Source organism: Doryrhamphus excisus, linkage group LG7, assembly GCF_037039965.1.
Source record: "Doryrhamphus excisus strain RoL-2023G ecotype Guam linkage group LG7, RoL_Dexc_Guam_v1.1, whole genome shotgun sequence".
In the NCBI taxonomy this organism is placed as follows: Eukaryota; Metazoa; Chordata; class Actinopteri; order Syngnathiformes; family Syngnathidae; genus Doryrhamphus; species Doryrhamphus excisus.
Genome location: NC_136363.1, coordinates 18,001,765 through 18,022,703, shown reverse-complemented (window position 1 = coordinate 18,022,703; position 20,939 = coordinate 18,001,765). Strand labels below are relative to the sequence as shown.

The 20,939-nt window shown below is 36.1% G+C and overlaps 2 protein-coding genes across 3 annotated transcripts; both read left to right on the top strand.

Annotated features, from left to right (window-relative positions):
• Positions 1-384: 384 nt before the first annotated feature.
• Positions 385-13,322, top strand: LOC131108937 (inositol monophosphatase 1-like). 2 transcript variants are annotated; one of them, XR_013627777.1, is made up of 12 exons: positions 385-460; positions 891-961; positions 1,078-1,185; positions 1,494-1,627; positions 1,746-1,850; positions 2,078-2,123; positions 2,221-2,329; positions 2,407-2,515; positions 2,660-2,811; positions 4,525-4,676; positions 12,919-12,977; positions 13,249-13,322. XR_013627777.1 is itself a non-coding variant. In XM_078792279.1 (11 exons), the coding sequence occupies exons 3-11, from the start codon at positions 1,123-1,125 to the stop codon at positions 5,122-5,124; spliced, it is 840 nt and encodes a 279-aa protein (XP_078648405.1). In that variant the 5' UTR covers positions 385-460; positions 891-961; positions 1,078-1,122; the 3' UTR covers positions 5,125-6,385. The 2 variants fall into 2 exon arrangements, 1 of the variants encoding a protein (XP_078648405.1); XM_078792279.1 differs by lacking the exons at positions 12,919-12,977; positions 13,249-13,322 and adding an exon at positions 5,074-6,385 and having other exon boundaries at positions 4,525-4,595.
• LOC131108936 (inositol monophosphatase 1-like) lies at positions 12,923-17,607 on the top strand. Its single transcript, XM_058060386.2, has 9 exons — positions 12,923-12,977; positions 13,249-13,335; positions 13,453-13,592; positions 13,660-13,764; positions 16,440-16,485; positions 16,575-16,683; positions 16,770-16,878; positions 17,129-17,280; positions 17,436-17,607. Exons 2-9 carry the CDS (start codon positions 13,273-13,275, stop codon positions 17,561-17,563), a joined length of 852 nt encoding a protein of 283 aa, XP_057916369.2. The 5' UTR covers positions 12,923-12,977; positions 13,249-13,272; the 3' UTR covers positions 17,564-17,607.
• The last annotated feature ends 3,332 nt before the right edge of the window (positions 17,608-20,939 follow it).

Here is a 20,939-nt window from a genome sequence, read left to right as displayed (position 1 = left end):
AAAGCCTGCAAGACAACGTTAAAAGTTAATTTCAAATTTTATTATTTAATTATTAAATTTAATCTTTTTGTATCACTGTATTTTATGTTCTTGGTGTCCTGCGTTAATTTAGAATGTATTACGACTGCCAGAAAGTATATTTTTGGTGCAGCAGGTGAGAAATTATTCTAAATATATTACATGTTACATGTAACATACAAATAAAGCCTTCCAGCCAATGAAAATAACGAATCAAAATCATGTGACCTTCCGTTTCCCAATAGAAAATGCTCCCTTATATAGTTGCAGAATAATGTTAATAATGTTAAATACACTAAAAAAATACACTGACAGCGGTCCTACCAATGAAAAGCCACACCAAAATCACGTGACACAAACTGATCAATCAGAGTCCTTGCGTTCAACCCAGTCGTCTGTTTGCTAGCAACCCTGCTAGCTACTGTTCAAACGCCAACGTCTGGTAAAGAAAATGTTTTTATGTTTAAATATAAATATGTCTGGAATTGTGTTGTTATCGTTAAGCTCTTCAGAGGTTCATTTACTTGTTTCTTCTCCCATTACACGCTCTGACTGACCGCTAGCTAGGTGGTTAGCTGTTTAGTGTTAGCGGCTAAGGCGGAAGTTGTCAAAGTTGCTAGCTTGTTAGCGTTAGCGGCTAAGGCGGAAGTTGTTAAAGTTGCTAGCTTTTAGCGTTAGCGGCTAAAGCGGAAGTTGTCACAATAATAAAGTACGCGTGACTGAATGCCGCATTGAAATGTCATCTGTTTTAACACTACCACTAAAGACTATTTTGCTAATCAATGTCTGTATTATTTTGTTTAATGTATTTCGACGTGTAATCGTGTAACGGAAGTATGAACGAGATTGTTGACACTTTTAACGCCCACTAGGTGGCCTCACAGCTTCGGTGTGCATTTGAACGCATCACCCCTCCAGGCAACAGCTTGCAGTGACCTGACAGGTTTGTCCTGCTTTTGTCTCATTTCATACACTCTTCTGCTCCATGTAGGTTCTTATCACAGCCTGTCATCATGTGACTGCGTGTGTTTATACAAGTTTTTTTTTTTTGTCTCATAGGGAGTCCTTTTGTTGGATTTGTGTGTAGTTTTCTCCGTGTGAACAATGGCTGATCCTTGGCAGGAGTGCATGGAGCACTGTGTGGAAGTCACGAAACAGGCTGGCAAGGTAATTTATGAATATAAACATAAATATTGTAAAAGAAAAATGATATGTGGTATGGACATAGGAAAAAAAATCAGTAGTTGGCCGAGCACCCAGCTTTAAGATGTGTAGCGAAGCCTGAAGTTGGACGATTTTCCCACGTCATGAAAAGCCACAACTTAAAAAGCAAGCATTTTACTGCTATTTTACTGGGATAGTCGGCTGTATTTGAAAAATAACTTGGCAATATGACCTTGGATACTATTTACCTTATATAGCTAACATTAAAGTAACTGAAGAACCCATTTTCTTTTTTTATCAACCCTCGCTAGATGATCCGCGAGGCGCTCCAGAAGGACATCGCCGTCATGCACAAGAGCTCGCCGGTCGACCTCGTGACCGAGACGGACCAGCGAGTGGAGCAACTCATTATATCTTCCATCAAGGCCAAATTCCCTACACACAGGTTGCTGCACGTGCTTTATCTCCAAATAAGGTCATGATGTCACATAGGAATTAGACCTAATGTCAGATAACAACCAGAATAGCTGTACCTAATGATGTGACCTTGTGGGGTTTTAAAGCTTCATAGGTGAGGAGTCGGTGGCAGCGGGCGCTCCGAGCATTCTCAGCGATCACCCGACGTGGATCATCGACCCGATTGACGGCACCACCAATTTTGTCCACAGGTACGAACCCCACACACACACACACACACACAGAGCTTTTGGTGTTTGTTTTATTTCTGTCTTGTCTATTTTGGTCTTTTTAATTGGCTGTCTTCTCTGTCTACTCTAATTAGACAGCCTTTATGAGACTGAACATAATAGAAATGCATTCCTATGAGTTTAAACCTAAAGGGAGTTCATTAATTAAACAGTGGCTTTCTATTGTATGTTTTTTTTTTTTTGCACAGATTCCCATTTGTGTCTGTGTCAATTGGCTTCACTGTGAAGAAAGAGGTTTGGGAGTCATTTGTAATAAAGTACTGTAATTATCACATTTGCAATTTATCTCAATCATACAGTTTTTTTTATTGTGATGCATCTTGTTCTTCAGATAGAGTTCGGGGTGGTGTACAGTTGCATAGAGGACAAAATGTACACCGCCCGCAAAGGGAAGGGCGCCTTCTGCAACGGTGTCCCCATTAAAGTGTCAGGACAGGAAGGTGACTTTTCCCCGATTCATCCAGCAGGTGGCGATGACAATCTTTGCAAGCTTCACCTCCTTTTGTGTCGGTGTCAGATCTCAGCCGCAGCCTGGTGCTGACTGAGGTGGGCTTCAAAAAGGACCCGGAGCAGTTCACAACAATGATGGCCAACATCAAGAGCATCCTGACCATCCCTGTGCACGGGTAACTCAAGGTTTCATTGCAGTTTGTGTGTTAGTTAACATCCCTACACAAACAACTACTGATATTTGACTCTTCAATGGTGAGGAGTGGGGGGGTGTGGAAGTGGTTTGTCAACTTTGGTGTTAATGACATGTTTCGTCTCAGTATTCGCTCACCAGGGAGCGCCGCCATCAACATGTGTCTGGTCGCGTGTGGCTCGGCCGACGCTTACTACCACATGGGTATCCACTGCTGGGACATGGCTGGAGGAGCCGCCATCGTCACGGAGGCGGGGGGAGTTATCATGGATATCTCAGGTGAGATGATTGATTTGAGGCGTATTGATGTTTCGTTCAAAGACTGGACTAGAGTCGTCCTCATCAATTGTATGCTCCAGGCTTTTATTTTAATAATAATAATAATAATAATAATAAAAAAAACTAATAAACAATACAGAAATTGTAATTAAATCAAATTAATAATGTTAATAAGTGAAATAAATATGTTTGGGGAAAAAAAAACAAAATTCTAATCCAATTTTTGGATATATAACATATAAAATAAGGATAATACAATCATAATATAATATAAAAAAGAAAAAATACAATAAAATAGCTTGGAAATATTTGACTAATTAACTTACTCACATACTGTAATAATAAACAATTAAAATAAAATACGACTGATATATTGATATAATACAATAACCTATAATTTAAACACTTAATAATATTAATAACTAAAATACAAACTAACAAAAAATATGTAACATTTTTTATTATTAAGTTATTAATTAATTTATGCACATAATCAGAAACAATTACAATAAAATCTGATTGATACACTGATATATTGAAATACAATAGAATAACCTATAATAAAAATATAATTATATTAATCGCTTAAATCCAACAAAAAATTATGCATATTTGAGTAAAAAACAATAGTTTCATGATTATAGAATATTAATGATTAATATTAATCATACAAATAAAAAGTAAAAAAATGATTTTAATTATTTATGCACATAATCAGAAACAATTACAATAAAATATGATTGATACACTGTATCAATGCAGTGTATCAATCATACACTATAGAATATTAATGATTAATATTAATCATACAAATAAAAAGTTTAAAAAAATGATTGGGTGAAATATTCTTGGTTATTCTTGAATTATTTATAATAATTATAATCATTTCCCCCTTTAGTGTCCCGCTTGGCTTATGTAGCAAAACCTGACAAAGGTGTTTCCCACACAGGCCCGCCACAAGTACATTTTAACCGCCACAGAAATAGATACATTACATTATCTCTCTGTAAATATTCTATATATTCTCTCCCAAATGGTGAAGTATTCCCGCAGAAGTACTCCCAAAATCTGCAACTTATTCTGTCGTACAGAATGTATTGGAGCTAAATCAGCGCTGTCACATTATATAAGCTACAAGTCGAAACAAGAGTCTTTTCAGCTTGGCTGCGAGTTCTGCTCTTCTCAAAACAGGAAGTGGAAAGGTTTGAGTAATCCAATCTTCCTCAACAAGACTGATATGGCTCATTCACGTGAAAAAAATTACATGTTATATTAATTAATTAAAATTTCTGCAAGGTTTGTTAATGTCTGTATTCCTGCTTGAAGGATGCTGGTTGAAAAGCGCTGTCATCGAGCAAAACATGAGGGGGAAGCATATCGTCAACACCTTTCAGCGTGTCCTCACTTTACATACTCTGTCAAGGACATGTCGCTTTCAGACTTAATTCTGATGTCACGTATCATATTTGCAGATTTTTTTTTTTTTATTCAAATTTGACATGCCGGGGAGGTGACTTTACAAGGAGGCCCCAGCATCATGCATCATTTTTGCACGATGAAGGCCAAACATCTTAAGAAGATGAAGCATAACGACATAACTTGAGGCGTGCACACTCAGTCAAGACGACGCACGGCGTCTTGAGTCCCATGATGAACATATGCGACATGAAATGCTAATGCGGTACGCTTTATGTTCTCCTTTCGCTTATCCAGGTGGGCCGTTTGATCTGATGTCCCGCCGGCTCATCGTGGCCAGCAGCAGAGCCGTGGCCGAGCGCATCGCCACACGGATAACCGAGTTTGGCGTCGGCAGGGACGATGCAGATGGCTCGTAAAAAAAAAAAAAAAACGGCAGCCTCATGAAGGTAGAGAAACCTGAGGCTTCGGGCTAAAGTTTTTCAAATTCAAATACGCAAGCTAAGTGTGATAATTTTAAAGTAATACCAGAGTATTGTTGTGAAATAGGGAGGATTCTAACAAGATATCAACGGCTAACTTCACCAGTCTGGTGAACCTAGCACCAGTACTTGTGCAGTACAATGCATTATGTCACAGCCTTATTCCAAAATGGAATAAATTCATTTTTTCCCCTCAAAATTCTACACACAACACCTTGTAGTAACAACATTAAGAAATATTTTTAAATTTTTTTGCTAATTTATTAAAAATAAAAAACAAAGAAATTATGCTCTACAATTATTATATCTAGTAATAATTGCAGCTACATTTCTTATCCATGCCTTGCATCCCGAGCGCATTGCCGCACGGATAACCGAGTTTGGCGTCGGCAGGGACGACGCAGATGGCTCGTAAAAAAAAAAAATAAACGGCAGCCTCGTCCGCCAATTTAACGGGTATTCACATATCTAACAAGCCGTGAGTTTGTCTCTTACCTCCGAGAGGCCAGCATTCCTTTTGAATTTGAGGCAGGGACACTTTGTATTTGTGTGGCTAGCATAGAAGTAGCACGCCATCAAGGGAGTTCACCTGTAAGTACACTCGATGCATACAAGTATCGGATGCCTGCAGGGAGTCATCATGCATCTTTAACGGCCCAATAATTCAGTTGGAAACGTGGGAGGGACTAACATAGCTGCACCAGCGCACTCGTGTGTAAAAATACAGCCGAATAGTAAAAAATGCATTTGAAATATTATCAGAATAAATGTCATTTTATGGGAAAATAATACTAATTTTACTAGAATAATGTCATAATATTATTAGGAAAAACATGTCATTTTTACAAGCATAGTACTCATATGCAAGAATGCAAACTTTGGACAATTAAGCTGGGGAAAAAGTTATAATATTCATTCATTTTCTACCGCTTATCCTCATGAGGGTCGCGGGGTGGGGGTGCTGGAGCCTATGCCAGCTGTCTTCAGGCGAGAGGCGGGGTACACCCTGGACTGGTCGCCAGCCAATCACAGGGCACATATAGACAAACAACCATTCACACTCACATTCATACCTATGGACAATTTGGAGTCGCTAATTAACCTAGCATGTTTTTGGAATGTGGGAGGAAGTCGGAGTCCCCGGAGAAAACCCACGCGGCCAACGTGCACACCGTTGTATTCATTAATTTTTTTACATGGTGCCAGTATTAAACTTTCAGACCGTTTTAGTGTAGTAAATACATCTTATACTACATCTTATACTTTTGATGATGTGTGTTTTTATTTGAGGAGCCCAGAGAGGGGCTAACGTCATTGCAGCACCCCAATGAATGTGTTGCTCAAATGCAATACAGTATGGAGTTTTTTTTTAAAATTCATATTGGTACATGTTTGTATATTTGAGTGTGAAGTTGCTGTATGATGACTTTAGTGACTGTTATATTGTTATATACACATATAGACAAACAACCATTCACACTCACATTCATACCTATGGACAATTTGGAGTCTCCAATTAACCTAGCAGGTTTTTGGAATGTGGGAGGAAACCAGAGTACCCGGATAAAACCCATGCATGCACGGGGAGAACATGCAAACTCCACACAGAGATGGCCGAGGGTGGGATTGAACTCTGGTCTCCTCGCTGTGAGGTCTGCGCGCGAACCGCCATACAGCCATACCTCAAAATATACACCAATATTAGTTAAAAATAAAAAACAAAACATTTTAAAGTTTTTTTAAGGCATTGCATTTGAGCAACACATTCATTGGGGTGCTGCAATGACATCAGCCTCCCTCTGGGCTTTGTGCGCTCGGGCTCCGTCTGGTGGACAAAATCCACGGAACTGCTCTTCTGGCAGTAACACATAATAGGTAGATGTTGTTTGCTATTTAATACTTGTATTGGTACATGTAATATATATTTCCTTTGAGAGTTAAGCTGCTGTGTAATGAGTTTAATTTTGTTTGTAAGATGAAATCATTAGTCAGAGATGGCCGAGGGTGGGATTGAACTCAGGTCTCCTAGCTGTGAGGTCTGCGCGCTAACCACTAGATCACCGTGCAACCAAGTTATAATATAACATGAATAAAGTCAAAATATAATGTGGATAAAGTCATAACATTATAAGAAATAAAAAAACAAGCCAAAAAAAACAGTAATTTAACACTAAATATACTATATATTGAGGGTCTGAATACTTTTTGTCCATATAGTGTAGATTTAGATGTTGTGTATGTACTGTAAGTAGTGAGCAAACACAAAAAAAAACCCCATTACATAATCATCACATTGTGTGCCGCCTTTTGACGTATGCCACTTCCTTCTGGATTGCTACATATGTACAAGTGTGTGTCATTCATAGAAGATGATTCAACATCTGTTAGCCCTGAGGAAAAGGGCAGTCACGACAGCAGTATTTCTATTTGGCACTGATTTATATCGTAGTTTAATTTAAGGTGGATAAACATTCTGTACTGTATACACAAACTTGAAATATTAAACACCTCCCGACAGATTGTCTGCTCTCCTTGTTGGGACATGGTTGATGGAGCAATCAGGAGACCAAACAGACACAACCACACAAACCGCTTTTTTTTTTTTTTTTATTATTTCGCCATCCCAACCTGTCCGTCACCTGCTCTTTTATTCATAATAGAGAGATATGTAAGCGCCACGCCTCCACACCCTCCAGCTTCAGGAGGACAAACAAACAAACAAAACAAAAAAAAAGAAGGCGGAACATGAAGGTAGAGAAACCTGAGGCTCCGGGCTAAAGTTTTTCAAATTCAAATACGCAAGCCAAGTGTGATAATTTTAAAGTAATACCAGAGTGTTGTTGTGAAATAATAACTAATAATAAATAATAACTTCACCAGCCTGGTGAACCTAGCACCAGTACCTGTGCAGTACAATGCATTATGTCACAGACTTATTCCAAAATGAAATAAATTATTTTTTCCCCTCAAAATTCTACACACAACACCTTGTAATAACAACATCAAGAAATGTTTTTTAAAAATGTTGCAAATTTATTAAAAATAAAAAACAAAAAAATTATGCTCTACAGCTTCATTGGTGTGCATGTCCTAGCACAAGCCAGGCATTCCTGGATGTGCTGCATACATTAAACTTGTTTGTCAATCCATCCATTTTCTATGCTGGAGCCTATCCCAGCTGACGCAACCACTTACCCACCGGGCGGCTAAACGTGTTAGTAATAATTGCGGGATTTCTTTTTTTATTATTTCGCCATCCCAAATTGTCCGTCACCTGCTCTTTTCTTCATAATAGAGAGAAATGTAAGCGCTACGCCTCTCCACCCTCCAGCTTCAGGAGGACAAACAAACAAACAAACAAACAAAAAAAAGGCGAAACATGAAGGTAGAGAAACCTGAGGCTTCGGGCTAAAGTTTTTCAAATTAAAATACACAAGGCAAGTGTGATAATTTTAAAGTAATACCAGAGTGTTGTTGTGAAATACGGGATAGGCTAACTTCACCAGCCTGGTGAACCTAGTCGTACCAGTACAATGCTTTAGGTCACTACCTTATTCCAAAATGGAATAAATTCATTTTTCCCCTCAAAATTCTACACACAACACATTGTAATAACAACATTAAGAAATGTTTTTTAAAATATTTGCTAATTTATTAAAAATTAAAAACGAAGAAATTATGCTCTACAGCTTCATTGGAGTGCATGCCACAGCACAAGCCAGGCATTCCTGGATGACTGCATACTTGTTTGTCAATCCATCCATTTTCTATGTTGGAGCCTATCCCAGTTGAAGCAACCACTTATCCACTGTGCGACTAAACATATTAGTAATAATTGCAGATACATTTTTTATCCATCCCTTGTGTTTAGTTGCAGTTTCAGCACTTCTCTAATGCCTGAATGAGGTTATTTGTCAAGGTTGAGGCGGATCCGTTGACCTGGCTCCACTATGTTGGCTCCCGTCACACTACTATTTAGTCAGTGGTATGGAGAAACGGTTATAATTGGCAGCTACCACAGGGCTAATTCTTGTAGTTCTTTATAGCAGGGGTGCCCGACCACTATGACGAAAGGTGACACCCAACAAGGCGTGGAAAACTTTTATGTGCAATGATGAAAAAAAAAGCAGTCAGACAAGATGTAGGTGTAGGTGTGTTGGTGGTAGTCCTTCTTCCTTTATATTAAGTGTCATATAGACGTCATATTTGGCGCTTAGCTGTCTAAGTCAGTGCAGCATCAGGACCAACTTGGCATTGCAGCCTGTTAAAAATGATTAGGAAGGAAAACAAAACATTTAATAAGTGTTCCTGTGTGTTCTTCTTGGCCGTGAGGAAGTGTGTGACCATTGTTCTGCTTCCGACTTTATTCCAACATGTTGGACACGATCCTGGGTGTACATTTTTCAACCATTTGTTGTGAAAAAGCCAACATGTTGCCCTTTTAGTTTTGTTCAGCTTCAAGATTACCAACAAACAGACGTTTTTTTAAATGAACAGACATCTTGAAAAGGTGTCTTTGCAGCACTTCCTGTCCGGGTTTCATCAGAGTACATCCTGTCCTTGACTTTGCCCTTCAGTAGTTTTAGATGACTCACAGAAAAATACATGATTTTGCCCACCCTTTTATAGAAATGTAAAATATTATACATGTAGTGAAATATTGCCCTAAAAGAAATCCCAATGGTAAGTCATGTGATTATAATTATGAGGTAAAAAGTCCTAATTATGAGATGAAAAGTGAAAATTACAAAATAGTCACAAGGTAAAAAGTCAAAATTCTGGGAAAGTCAGATAAAAAGTTGACATTCCGAAAATATGAAATTATTAAATAGAAAGTCAGAATTATGCAAAGTTGAAATTCTGAAATTAAAACTCGGAATTACAAGAAGTTGAAATTTTTTAAGCAAAAGTCGAAATTATGAGAAGTTGAAATTAGGAAATACGTCAAAATTACGAGAAAATTAAATTATTAAATACAAAGTCGGAATTACGAAAAGTTGAAGCCATTAAATAGAAAGTCAAAATTATGGGAAGTTGAAATTAAATAGAAAGTTGAAATTATGAAAATAAAACTCGGAATTACAAGAAGTTGAAATTTTTAAACATAAAGTCAAAATTACGAGAAGTTGAAATTAGGAAATACGTCTAAATTGCGAGAAAATAAAATTAGAAAGTCGAAATTACGAGAAGTTGAAATTAAATGGAAAATCGAAATTATGCATGGTCTGCAGAAATGCTAACTATGCTAACGGCTAACATATTTTACTTACACCAAGCTACCCACCACATGTTGGTAAAAACGCTGAGCTATGCACAGCTAGCACAGTTTTCTTATCATGCTAAGGTACTCTTCTGTTCAACAGTTGGATAAAAATACTAAGCTATGCTATAGTTAACATAGTTTTTGTATCATCGCTTATCCAAGGGTCACGGAGGGGGCTGGAGCCTATCCCAGCTGGGTGGGGGAATGAATGAATGAATGATTGTTGAACATAGTTAGCTAAAAATAGTAATCTATGCTAATATTCAGCATACTGTAACTTGATCCAAATGCTAATATTCAGCAAATCTTTGCTAACAAATTGCTTCAAGCTAGCGTATGTGACTGGCTCATCATAAAAAAAGCTAAATGAAAAACAGTTTTGAAAGTTAGTGCCCTCTAGGCAGCCGTGTAACCGTGGCAAACAATCACTTTAACGTGTTAAAACTCCTTAAACCAGATAAACCAAACAAATGAAAGTATAGCGATGTTTATTGTTCTATTCTTATTTAGCCTAAGGTGTTAAAATGATATAGTCAACTCTTTCAGACGTTCTACAACTTCTTCCTGTCATTGCCAGCATGTTAGCATCACATATATAGCTACTAGTATCTCACTATGAAATAATACATTAAAAAAAGTACTCTAGACAGGAGAAAAACGGGAAGAATCCTGCACATCTTTCAAAAAACGCACCGTCGACCTTGACCAACATGAGTTTTAGTTGTCTTCACTTCCAGCTGTGAATCCCGGGAGGTCAGCATCCAAAACATTTGTCATTCGGGATCAATTATTCATATTAGAGCTGCCAGGAAGACAGCAAGACTGATGTATTTGTTTTCCTCGTTCTATTACCTCCCTCGGCTTTTATCTCCTGAGCGTTTTTAGAGCGCACCAGCCCAATCTGCCGCTGCTCTCGGCCCCGGCGGAACTTTCTAGAAATCTTTCCATCTTAATAGCTCAAGTCAGGTGTCGTAGCCGAAGTTTGCTTAATGATCGCGCCAAATCTAAACCAATATGAACTGGAAACCTCATATTACAAATATACAACATAACCTAGCAAAATTTGTTCTCAATCAGAAATCCCTCCACACTCTTTATTGCTCTCTGGTTCTACCATATCTTACTTATTGTGTGGAAATATGGGCTAATAATAACTATAAAAGCAATCTTCACTCGCTTAATGTACTGCAAAAAAGGCCAGTAAGGATAATTAATAATGCCGCCTACAGAGAACATACTAACTCCTTATTTCTAAAATCACAAATACTTCAACTTGCTGATATAGTTCATCTTCAAACTGCTAAAATAATGCATAAGGCTAAAAATAACCAATTAGCTAAAAATGTCATCCAATACTTCTCTACAAGAGAGGAGAAATATGATCTCAGGGAAGAAGTACATTTGAAACACTTATAGTATGCTAGGACTACGTTAAAAAGCCATAGCATTTCAGTATGTGGAATCAAACTACGGAATGGATTGAGTAAGGACCTCAAACAATGCACAACGATGAGCCAATTCAAAAAACAATACAAGCAGTTGATGTTTGCTAAATACAAGGATGAAGAGTCTTGAACCAGTCATGATGTGCTATACATATCACTATATTGACACTTACTATGGTACCCATTATGTCATTGTATGCTCATATCACCTCGTAGTTCGGTACGTGACAAAAAAATAAATAAATACAATAATATATAAGTGTGTAACATAAGTGCCAATAAATAAAAATAAAAATAAAAATAAAAATAAAAATAAAAATAAAAATAAAAATAAAAATAAAAATAAAAATAAAAATAAAAATAAAAATAAAAATAAAAATAAAAATAAAAATAAAAATAAAAATAAAAATAAAAATCACCTCACCTATGGTCATAAGCTTTGGGTCATGACTGAAAGTATGAGATCACGGATACAGGCGGCTGAAATGAGTTTCCTCCGTAGGAAAGCTGGACTCACCATAAGTGATAGGGTGAGGAGCTCAAGTACAAGATGGAGGGGTAGGATAAGCTTTGCTTCTTCCTACTCCTTTTGTAAGGTCATATCACCTCGTACTTTGGTACAGGACAAAAAAAAAATGAAAACCTTAAACTATATTTTTGGAAAGCAGGAAGTGAACAAATGTAACAGTTACTGATTGTAAAAGTACCAGATGGAGGGGTAAGACTTAATAAGCTTTGCTTCTTCCTACTCCTATTGTATGGTCATATCACCTTGTACTTCGGTACAGGACAAAAAATAAAAAAAAAATAAAAAAAATAAAAACCTTAAACTATATTAGGAAAGCAGGAAGTGAACAAATGTAACAGTTACTGATTGTAAAAGTACCAGATGGAGGGGTAGGATTTAATAAGCTTTGCTTCTTCCTACTCCTTTTGGACATGTGGAACTGTGAACTGATTATGTGATGCATTCAATTGCAATCTGATGCATGTTCAAATGGAATAAAACCATTACCATTACCAATATTAGCAACAAAAGGCCTCATAGGACTGGATGTAACATTCACAGCTGTCGTGTCAACTCGTGTTAGACGACAAGCGGCAAAAAAGCGCCCATCAACACCGAGTTACGCAAGGTGTGACAAGAATGGCATGCCTGAACGAGCCTTTCTTGCCTCTGATGCATTCAAGTCTGTCACCATTGTTACTGCATGCTGTATCGGAATATGAAAAGTGAATAAAAATAACTTGTGCTACATAATTTTATAGTAATTTATAAAGACTGCATTTCTCCTTGCATGGGTCGAAGTTGCAAACAAGCTAAAACATGCACATTAGCATACCGATTCAGGTGAAAACTTTCCACTTGCTTACATTTAAATGTGCCATCATGCCGTTGCATGTTGTCATGAGGTGGATTTTTTTTTTTTTTTTGAGGCGGTGCTAGTACTTTTCCAACAACCACCCTCGGATGCAACACCTTAAGGTTCATTTTTCACAGGACGGAGCACCACAAGTCAGAAGGTTTCCATTAGGTGAACCATCACATCACTTCTCAAGGTAAAGTTGATACTAAGTCTTTAGTCTTGAGAGACTATTTTTAAAGTTTTTACTTTATTTGTTTAAGCTTGTTCAGTTTAGTGGGTGTGTTATTGCAAGCTTTCCGTGGCAGGATGTCAGTCTGTTACACAATTCATTCTTTTGTGACAGATCAGGTGTCTTTATGAGCCTCGGCGGACAGGGGGCCCACCCAAATGTTCATCTGGTTTTGCATGCAGAAGTTTGCTTTAGGGTATCCTGCACCTAACAAGTTTTGTCTATTCCTGCGCAGGTAAAGAAAAAAAAAAGATAAACGATGGAGGACCCGTGGCAGAGGGCATACGATTTTGCTGTAGAAGTGGCGAGAAAAGCCGGAGTGGTACGTTTTGAGTCATTTTAGGAATCGATTAACGATTAAAGACAGGAAATTGTGACACAAGTTTGCTATTGTGCCAACAAGCGGTGAATGTGTCAACGCTCTTGTGTGTGACTTCAGGAAATTAGGAAAGCCGGCGAAAGCGAAATCAAAGTGATGACCAAGAGCTCCACCGTGGATTTGGTCACCAAAACTGACGAGAGGGTGGAGAAAATTATCATCAACTCCCTCAAAGAGGAATTTGGCGCCGACACCTACAGGTGAGTCTTTGACGGTTCTGCGTTCCCGGAACAGACTGACTGATCCGTTAATTTGTTCTCGCATCAGTTTCATTGGAGAGGAGTCGGTCGCAAACGGAAAACCTTGCATTCTGACCGACAAACCCACGTGGATCATTGACCCGGTGGATGGAACCACCAACTTTGTCCATGGGTAAGACATCAACGGGATCCGGAATTAATGAACAGATCCATGATGAAAAGTGAAAATGACAAAAAGTACATGATAAGAAATCATGAGATAAAAAGTTGAAATTCCGAGAAGTTGAAATTATTAAATAGAAATTTTGGAATTTTGCGAAGTTGAAATCATGAAATTAAAACTCGGAATTACAAGAAGTAGACATTTTTAAATAGACAGTCAAAATTACCAGAAGTTGAAATTAGGAAATACGTCAAAATTACGAGAAGTCGAAATTAAGAAATTTGTCAAAATTATGAGAAAATTTAATTATTAAATAGAAAGTCAGAATTACGAGAAGTTGAAGTCATTAAATAGAAAGTCAAAATTACGAGAAGTTGAAATGAGGAAATTTGTCAAAATTACGAGAAATTCAATTAGTAAATAGAAAGTCAAAATTACGAGAAGTTGAAATTAGGAAATTCGTCAAAATTATGAGAAAATTCAATTATTAAATAGAAAGTCAGAATTAGGAGAAGTTGAAGTCATTAAATAGAAAGTCAAAATTACGAGAAGTTGAAATCAGGAAATACGTCAAAATTACAAGAAAATGAAATTATTAAATACAAAGTCAGAATTACGAGAAGTTGAAGTCATTAAAGAGACAGTCAAAATTACGAGAAGTTGAAATCACGAAAATCGTCAAAATTACGAGAAGTTGAAATTATTAAATAGAAAGTCGGAATCACGAGAAGTTGAAATGAAATAGAAAGTCGGAATTATGCGAAGTTGAAATTATGAAATTAAACCTCTGAATTACAAGAAGTTGACATTTTTAAAGAGAAAGTCGAAATTATGAGAAGTTGAAATTAGGAAATACGTCAAAATTACGAGAAGTTGAAATGATTAAAATGAAAGTCGGAATTACAAGAAGTTGAAGTCATTAAATAGAAAGTCAAAATTACGAGAAGTTGAAATTAGGAAATAATTCAAAATTACTACAAAATTAAATTATTAAATAGAAACTCGGAATTACGAGAAGTTGAAATCATGAAAATAAAATGCTGATTTACAAGAAGTTGAAATTTTTAAAGAGAAGTTGAAATGAGGAAAGTCATCAAAATTACGAGAAAATTCAATTATTAAATAGAAAGTCGGAATTACGAGAAGTTGAAGTCATTAAATAGAAAGTCGGAATTACGAGAAGTTGAAGTCATTAAATAGAAAGTCGAAATTACGAGAAGTTGAAATTAGGAAATTTGTCAAAATTATGAGAAAATGTAATTATTAAATAGAAAGTCAGAATTACGAGAAGTTTGAATTATGAAAAAAAGCGCTGATTTACAAGAAGTTGAAATTTTTAAAGAGAAAGTCAAAAATACGAGAAGTTGAAATTAGGAAATTTGTCAAAATTACGAGAAAATTAAATTATTAAATAGAAAGTCGGAATTACGAGAAGTTGAAGTCATTAAATAGAAAGTCAAAATTACGAGAAGTTGAAATTAGGAAATAATTCAAAATTACTACAAAATTAAATTATTAAATAGAAACTCGGAATTACGAGAAGTTGAAATTATGAAAATGAAACGCTGATTTACAAGAAGTTAAAATTTTTAAAGAGAGTCAAAATTACGAGAAGTTGAAATTAGGAAATTCGTCAAAATTACGAGAAAATTAAATTATTAAATAGCAAGTCGGAATTACGAGAAGTTGAAGTCATTAAATAGAAAGTCGGAATCACGAGAAGTTGAAATGAAATAGAAAGTCGGAATTATGTGAAGTTGAAATTATGAAATTAAAACTCTGAATTACAAGAAGTTGACATTTTTAAAGAGAAAGTCGAAATTATGAGAAGTTGAAATTAGGAAATACGTCAAAATTACGAGAAGTTGAAATGATTAAAATGAAAGTCGGAATTACAAGAAGTTGAAGTCATTAAATAGAAAGTCAAAATTACGAGAAGTTGAAATGAGGAAAGTCATCAAAATTATGAGAAAATTCAATTATTAAATGGAAAGTCGGAATTACGAGAAGTTGAAGTCATTAAATAGAAAGTCGAAATTACGAGAAGTTGAAATTAGGAAATTCGTCAAAATTTACGAGAAAATTAAATTATTAAATAGAAACTCGGAATTACGAGAAGTTGAAATCATGAAAATGAAACGCTGATTTACAAGAAGTTGAAATTTTTAAAGAGAAAGTCCAAATTACGAGAAGTTGAAATTAGGAAATTTGTCAAAATTACGAGAAAATTAAATTATTAAATAGCAAGTCGGAATTAGGAGAAGTTGAAGTCATTAAATAGAAAGTCAAAATTACGAGAAGTTGAAATTAGGAAATTCGTCAAAATTACCAGAAAATTAAATTATTAAATAGAAACTCGGCATTACGAGAAGTTGAAATTATGAAAATGAAACGCTGATTTACAAGAAGTTAAAATTTTTAAAGAGAGTCAAAATTACGAGAAGTCGAAATTACGAAATTCGTCAAAATTACGAGAAAATTAAATGATTAAATAGAAAGTCACCGAATGAATGAAGAATTCCATAGACTGATTATTTTCAGTCTGTGTTGGTTTCTCTTATAACTGACGTTGGGGGAGCCGATCGCTTTACCTACCGGACAGGTCTACATTGTGCAGCCTCCCTCAACAATGCAAACAACAAAATTCCTCGAAGATTCCGCCTAATCTTTCATCACATCCACAGGTTCCCGTTTGTAGCCGTGTCTATCGCCTTTGCGGTGAAAAAGACGGTATGCACTAATCCCGTTCAGATAATCAGATACCTTGTCCTAATACCGGTCGGTTGTCACGGAAATAACGACAATGATCCAATGTCCAGTTGGAGTTCGGCGTTGTGTACAGTTGCTTGGAAGATAAAATGTACAAAGCCAGGCGAGGTCAAGGAGCCTTCTGTGACGACGAACCCATCCAAGTATCGGATGTGAAAGGTAAACCCACGGAAATACGTATAGTGGTACGGTTTGTACTCGTATTCTGCTTAACCGGAACATCCGCGTTTTTTTTTTTACGGCAGATATTCATAAGTCCATTATCATCTCGGAACACGGGACGGACAGGAACCCAGAGAAGGTTACTAAGATCTTTTCCACCATGCAGAGGATTCTCCGCATCCCAGTTCATGGGTAAGTTCTTAATTCCAGGACTGGAAAATCACAGCTAACTTCCTGTGTGACTCATGTTTTGACACACAAGATCTCGATTCCGCATTTTTTTTGTGTTTTTTTTTTTTGTAAGTATACATCACCTCGTGGGAGTAATTGCTTTTGTTATTTTTCCCTGCCAGTCTTAGAACAACAAAGCTTTCACTTTTGCTTTCTTTATCGCTACAGCATTATGTTAGCCAATTTGTACCATCCGCTAATGTACCTGCAGGCTCCGTGGGTCGGGGACCGCCGCCACCAACATGTGCCTGGTGGCATGCGGGGCGGTGGAGGCCTTCTTTGAGATCGGGATCCACTGCTGGGACATCGCGGCGGGGGCGGTTATAGTGACAGAAGCGGGAGGAATTCTGCTGGATGTCGACGGTGCGTAACGCTTTCAAAAACGTGATCAAAGAGCACGTCGCCGCCGCCGCCGCAACACGGGAGAGCGGCAAGGTTCCCCGCCAATAGATGAAAGGGGAGATGTATTCTTTTGAAAGCCTTTCATAATAAAAGCTTCTTTGTGTGGAAAATTTTAGGGGGGCCATTCGATTTGATGTCCCGGAGGATGGTGTCGGCAAACAACAATATTATCGCTCAACGCATCATTAAGGAAATCGACATATTCCCCGTGGAGAGGGACGACGCAGAGGTGATCAAGAAGTGAGAGGATCCTTGCACCTTGTTTTCAAACACACACACACACACACACACACAACAACACAACGGGAGGAGATGTCAGTGTCTTCTGTATTTTAGCAGAATAAAATAACTACCTTGTATCACCAGTGGCTGCCTTCATTTGCATGGTGTCTGTTTGATTAATAACCGAACTGTCAGTACTTAACTGTGTATTTTCGGGTTTTATGCAAATGAGTATGACCTCCCGAAGTCATATACTGCATCAAAAATTGTGTAGGTTCTTCCATTTTTGTCAGTTATAGCCACTGTCTCCTACAATGGTAGTTAAAGTCATGAGTCTATGCGCTTACCGGCCACTAGAGGTCGGTAATGCACCAACAATGAAGTAATAATTTGCATGTATCTGTCATGATTATTATAAATGTGCGTTGTTGCAGTCATAAAGCACCAAATGCAAGGTGATCATTTTTCATGTCTGACCCCTTGGGCTTACAGGAACATTTTTTTTTTTTTAGTTTAGGTTTAGGTTCTGGAAAACTGATATTTTAGAACATATCGGCTACCGTTTTTTTTATTTAATTTATTGTTTTTATTACTTTTTTGGTTTATTTAATTTATTGTTTTTATGTAATTTTTTTCTGTGATTCACCATAATTAATAGTATTTTATTTTATTTTTTTCAGAAATTGCTTTCTTCCGGCCCAAGATTGGCTATAATAGCGCTACAATGTTTTTTTTTTTTTTTAGTTTAGGTTCTGGAAAACTGATATTTTAGAACATATCGGCTCTTGTTTTTTATTTAATTTATTGTTTTTTTTTTCATTTTTTTTTTCGTTTAGGTTTAGGTTCTGGAAAGCTGATATTTTTTATTTAATTATTGTTTTTATTTATTTCTTTTTTTAGTTTAGTTTTAGGTTCTGGAAAGCTGATATTTTTTATTTAATTTATTGTTTTTATTTAATTTTTTTCAAGTTTAGGTTTAGGTTCTGGAAAGCTGAGATTTTAATTTAATTTATTAATTTATTGTTTTTATTTAATTTTTTTCTGTGATTAATAGTGTGCTTTTTTTTCCCAGAAATTGCTTTTTTCCGGCCCCAGATTGGCTATAATAGCGCTACAATTATTTTTTTTTTAGTTTAGGTTTAGGTTCTGGAAAACTGATATTTTATATTTAATTTTTTGTTTTTATTAAAAAAAAATTTCTGTGATTCACCATAATTAATAGTGGGGTTTTTTTTCTAGAAATTGCTTTCTTCCGGCCCCAGATTGGCTATAATAGCGCCACAATCTTTTTTTTTTTTTTAGTTTAGATTTAGGTTCTGGAAAACTGCTATTTTCGAACATATCGGCCACCGTTAAGATTTATTTGAGTGACTTCTTCTTTAGTTTATTTATTTTTTTCATTTAATATTTTTTTCTGTGATTCACCATAATTAATAGTGGGTCTTTTTTCCCAGAAATTGCTTTCTTCCGGCCCCAGATTGGCTATAATAGCGCCACAATAATGCACCAATTGCGGAAAAAAGCTTTATTATTAGTCCAAAAGTAAGATTTCCCTTTTTTCCCCCCTGAGAATGACTTTCTTCTGTCTCCTGATTGGCTTAAATTGGGTTCCTTTGAAGTTAATTACAGTGCATTGCTGATTTATGCCATAAAATACACGTGTTCATGCATGCCTTGACACTTAAGCTTTGTTTTCCAGCAGTCCCAGGCTGTGCATTGTTATGTGCGGAGTGTTCAGTGTGTTGCAGTAGACCTTGGCACGCAATACGCACAATTTAACATTTGCTTGACTTTGCCTGCAGGAGGAGAAAAAGGTGGCATCAGCCGCATAGTAAATGCCAAAAAAGGTTAGGGAGCAACACACGCGAGGTCACCGCCGTTCATTTAGCATGTCCATTCCCCATACACACACACACACACACACACACACACACACAAGGTATTTAGTTCTACTTTTATGTCCGTTTTGTCATCCAAGGCAATTTGATCTCAGTTGGAAGTTTTATAACCCACTGCTTTTGTCATCTTTTGGTCAGTGTGCATACCAAATAGTCATGAGGAATTAATTGCAAACATCGTGGGCAGCATATTGTCATTCCCCCCCCCCCACAGCCAGCTCACTACAACCTTTTGGTTATTTTCCTCCACTATCTTTTTCTATTATTTTTCCTCTGCTACACTTGAATATGCGGAATATTTTCAGTTACGGTTGTGATTGGTCGGCTTGTAGACCAATATTTCTTCAACCCAGACAAAGAATGATAAAAGCAACCCCCCCCCCGGGACCATTGTGTAAATGGATTCACCTTAAAAAAACCTGCAAAAATTTGAAAAATACAGCAAAAGGCACAATATAATAAGAAAAATGCTAAATATTACAGCAGCTGGCCGTCATTTATCACGGTAAATTGGTTCCAGACCAGACCGCAATAAGTGAATTTCCGTTAAGTAGGATTCAATATTAATAAAAAAGTATATTAGAGCACCTGTTTGATTTTCGTAGTATGGGTTTAACTGTTATTAGAGCTCTGTGGATATGAAATAACACCCCTATAGTCACCTTTGCAAATAAAATATAATTTAAATAGCGTTTTAATGAATTTTATGTTTGACTGAGTGTTTTTTTAATTTAAATTTACATTTAAATGTTAATTTAAAAAATACTATTAAAATTTCGCATTAAAAATAGCATTAAAATAGCATTTTAATGAATTTTATACTTGACTGAGTGTTTTTTAATTAAAATTCAAATTAAAATTTAGAAAACACTCAGTCAAGCATAAAATGCTATTTTAATGCTATTTAAATTATAATGTAAATCAAAATTTTGCATTAAAAATATAAATTTTAATATAAATGTTAAATTTAGCATAAAAAATAGCATTAATTAAAATGAAAATTATAATTTTTTTAAATTAAATACATTTTTTTTATTTTAATTAAAAAACACTCAGTCAAGCATAAAATTCATTAAAATGCTATTTTAATGTGATTTTTTTAATGCTAAATTTTAATTTTAATTTTTTAAAATGTATTCTTGATGTAGTTGATATATGAACGATGCACTGATGGTTGGGCACTTTTTCAATTTCGTTGTACTTATTACAATGACAATATTGGGATTATTCTGTTCTATTCTATTCTATTCTATTCTATTCTATTTTTTGTACTTCTGTTATTCTGCTTCGGCTACAGGATTACTGCAGGGACATAAGAGATGACCGCCGCTCATAGCGTACAGCAACCTGGAGGAAAAACGACAAAGTAAGAATGCAAAAACTTACCACTTCCACACAGAATGGGAGGGGATTTTTTTTTTTCATTCTATCATGTCAAACATGCCATGGCTGTCGACTCATCAACTAATTTTAATTTTAATTTTAATTTTAATTTTAATT

Coding starts and splice junctions, on each gene's coding strand:
- LOC131108936 (XM_058060386.2), top strand. CDS start 13,273: ATGGAGGACCCGTGGCAGAGGGCATACGATTTTGCTGTAGAAGTGGCG. Junction 13,336..13,452: donor TGGCGAGAAAAGCCGGAGTG/GTACGTTTTGAG, acceptor GTGTGACTTCAG/GAAATTAGGAAAGCCGGCGA. Junction 13,765..16,439: donor ACCACCAACTTTGTCCATGG/GTAAGACATCAA, acceptor TCACATCCACAG/GTTCCCGTTTGTAGCCGTGT.
- LOC131108937 (XM_078792279.1), top strand. CDS start 1,123: ATGGCTGATCCTTGGCAGGAGTGCATGGAGCACTGTGTGGAAGTCACG. Junction 1,628..1,745: donor GCCAAATTCCCTACACACAG/GTTGCTGCACGT, acceptor GGGGTTTTAAAG/CTTCATAGGTGAGGAGTCGG. Junction 2,330..2,406: donor TAAAGTGTCAGGACAGGAAG/GTGACTTTTCCC, acceptor TGTCGGTGTCAG/ATCTCAGCCGCAGCCTGGTG.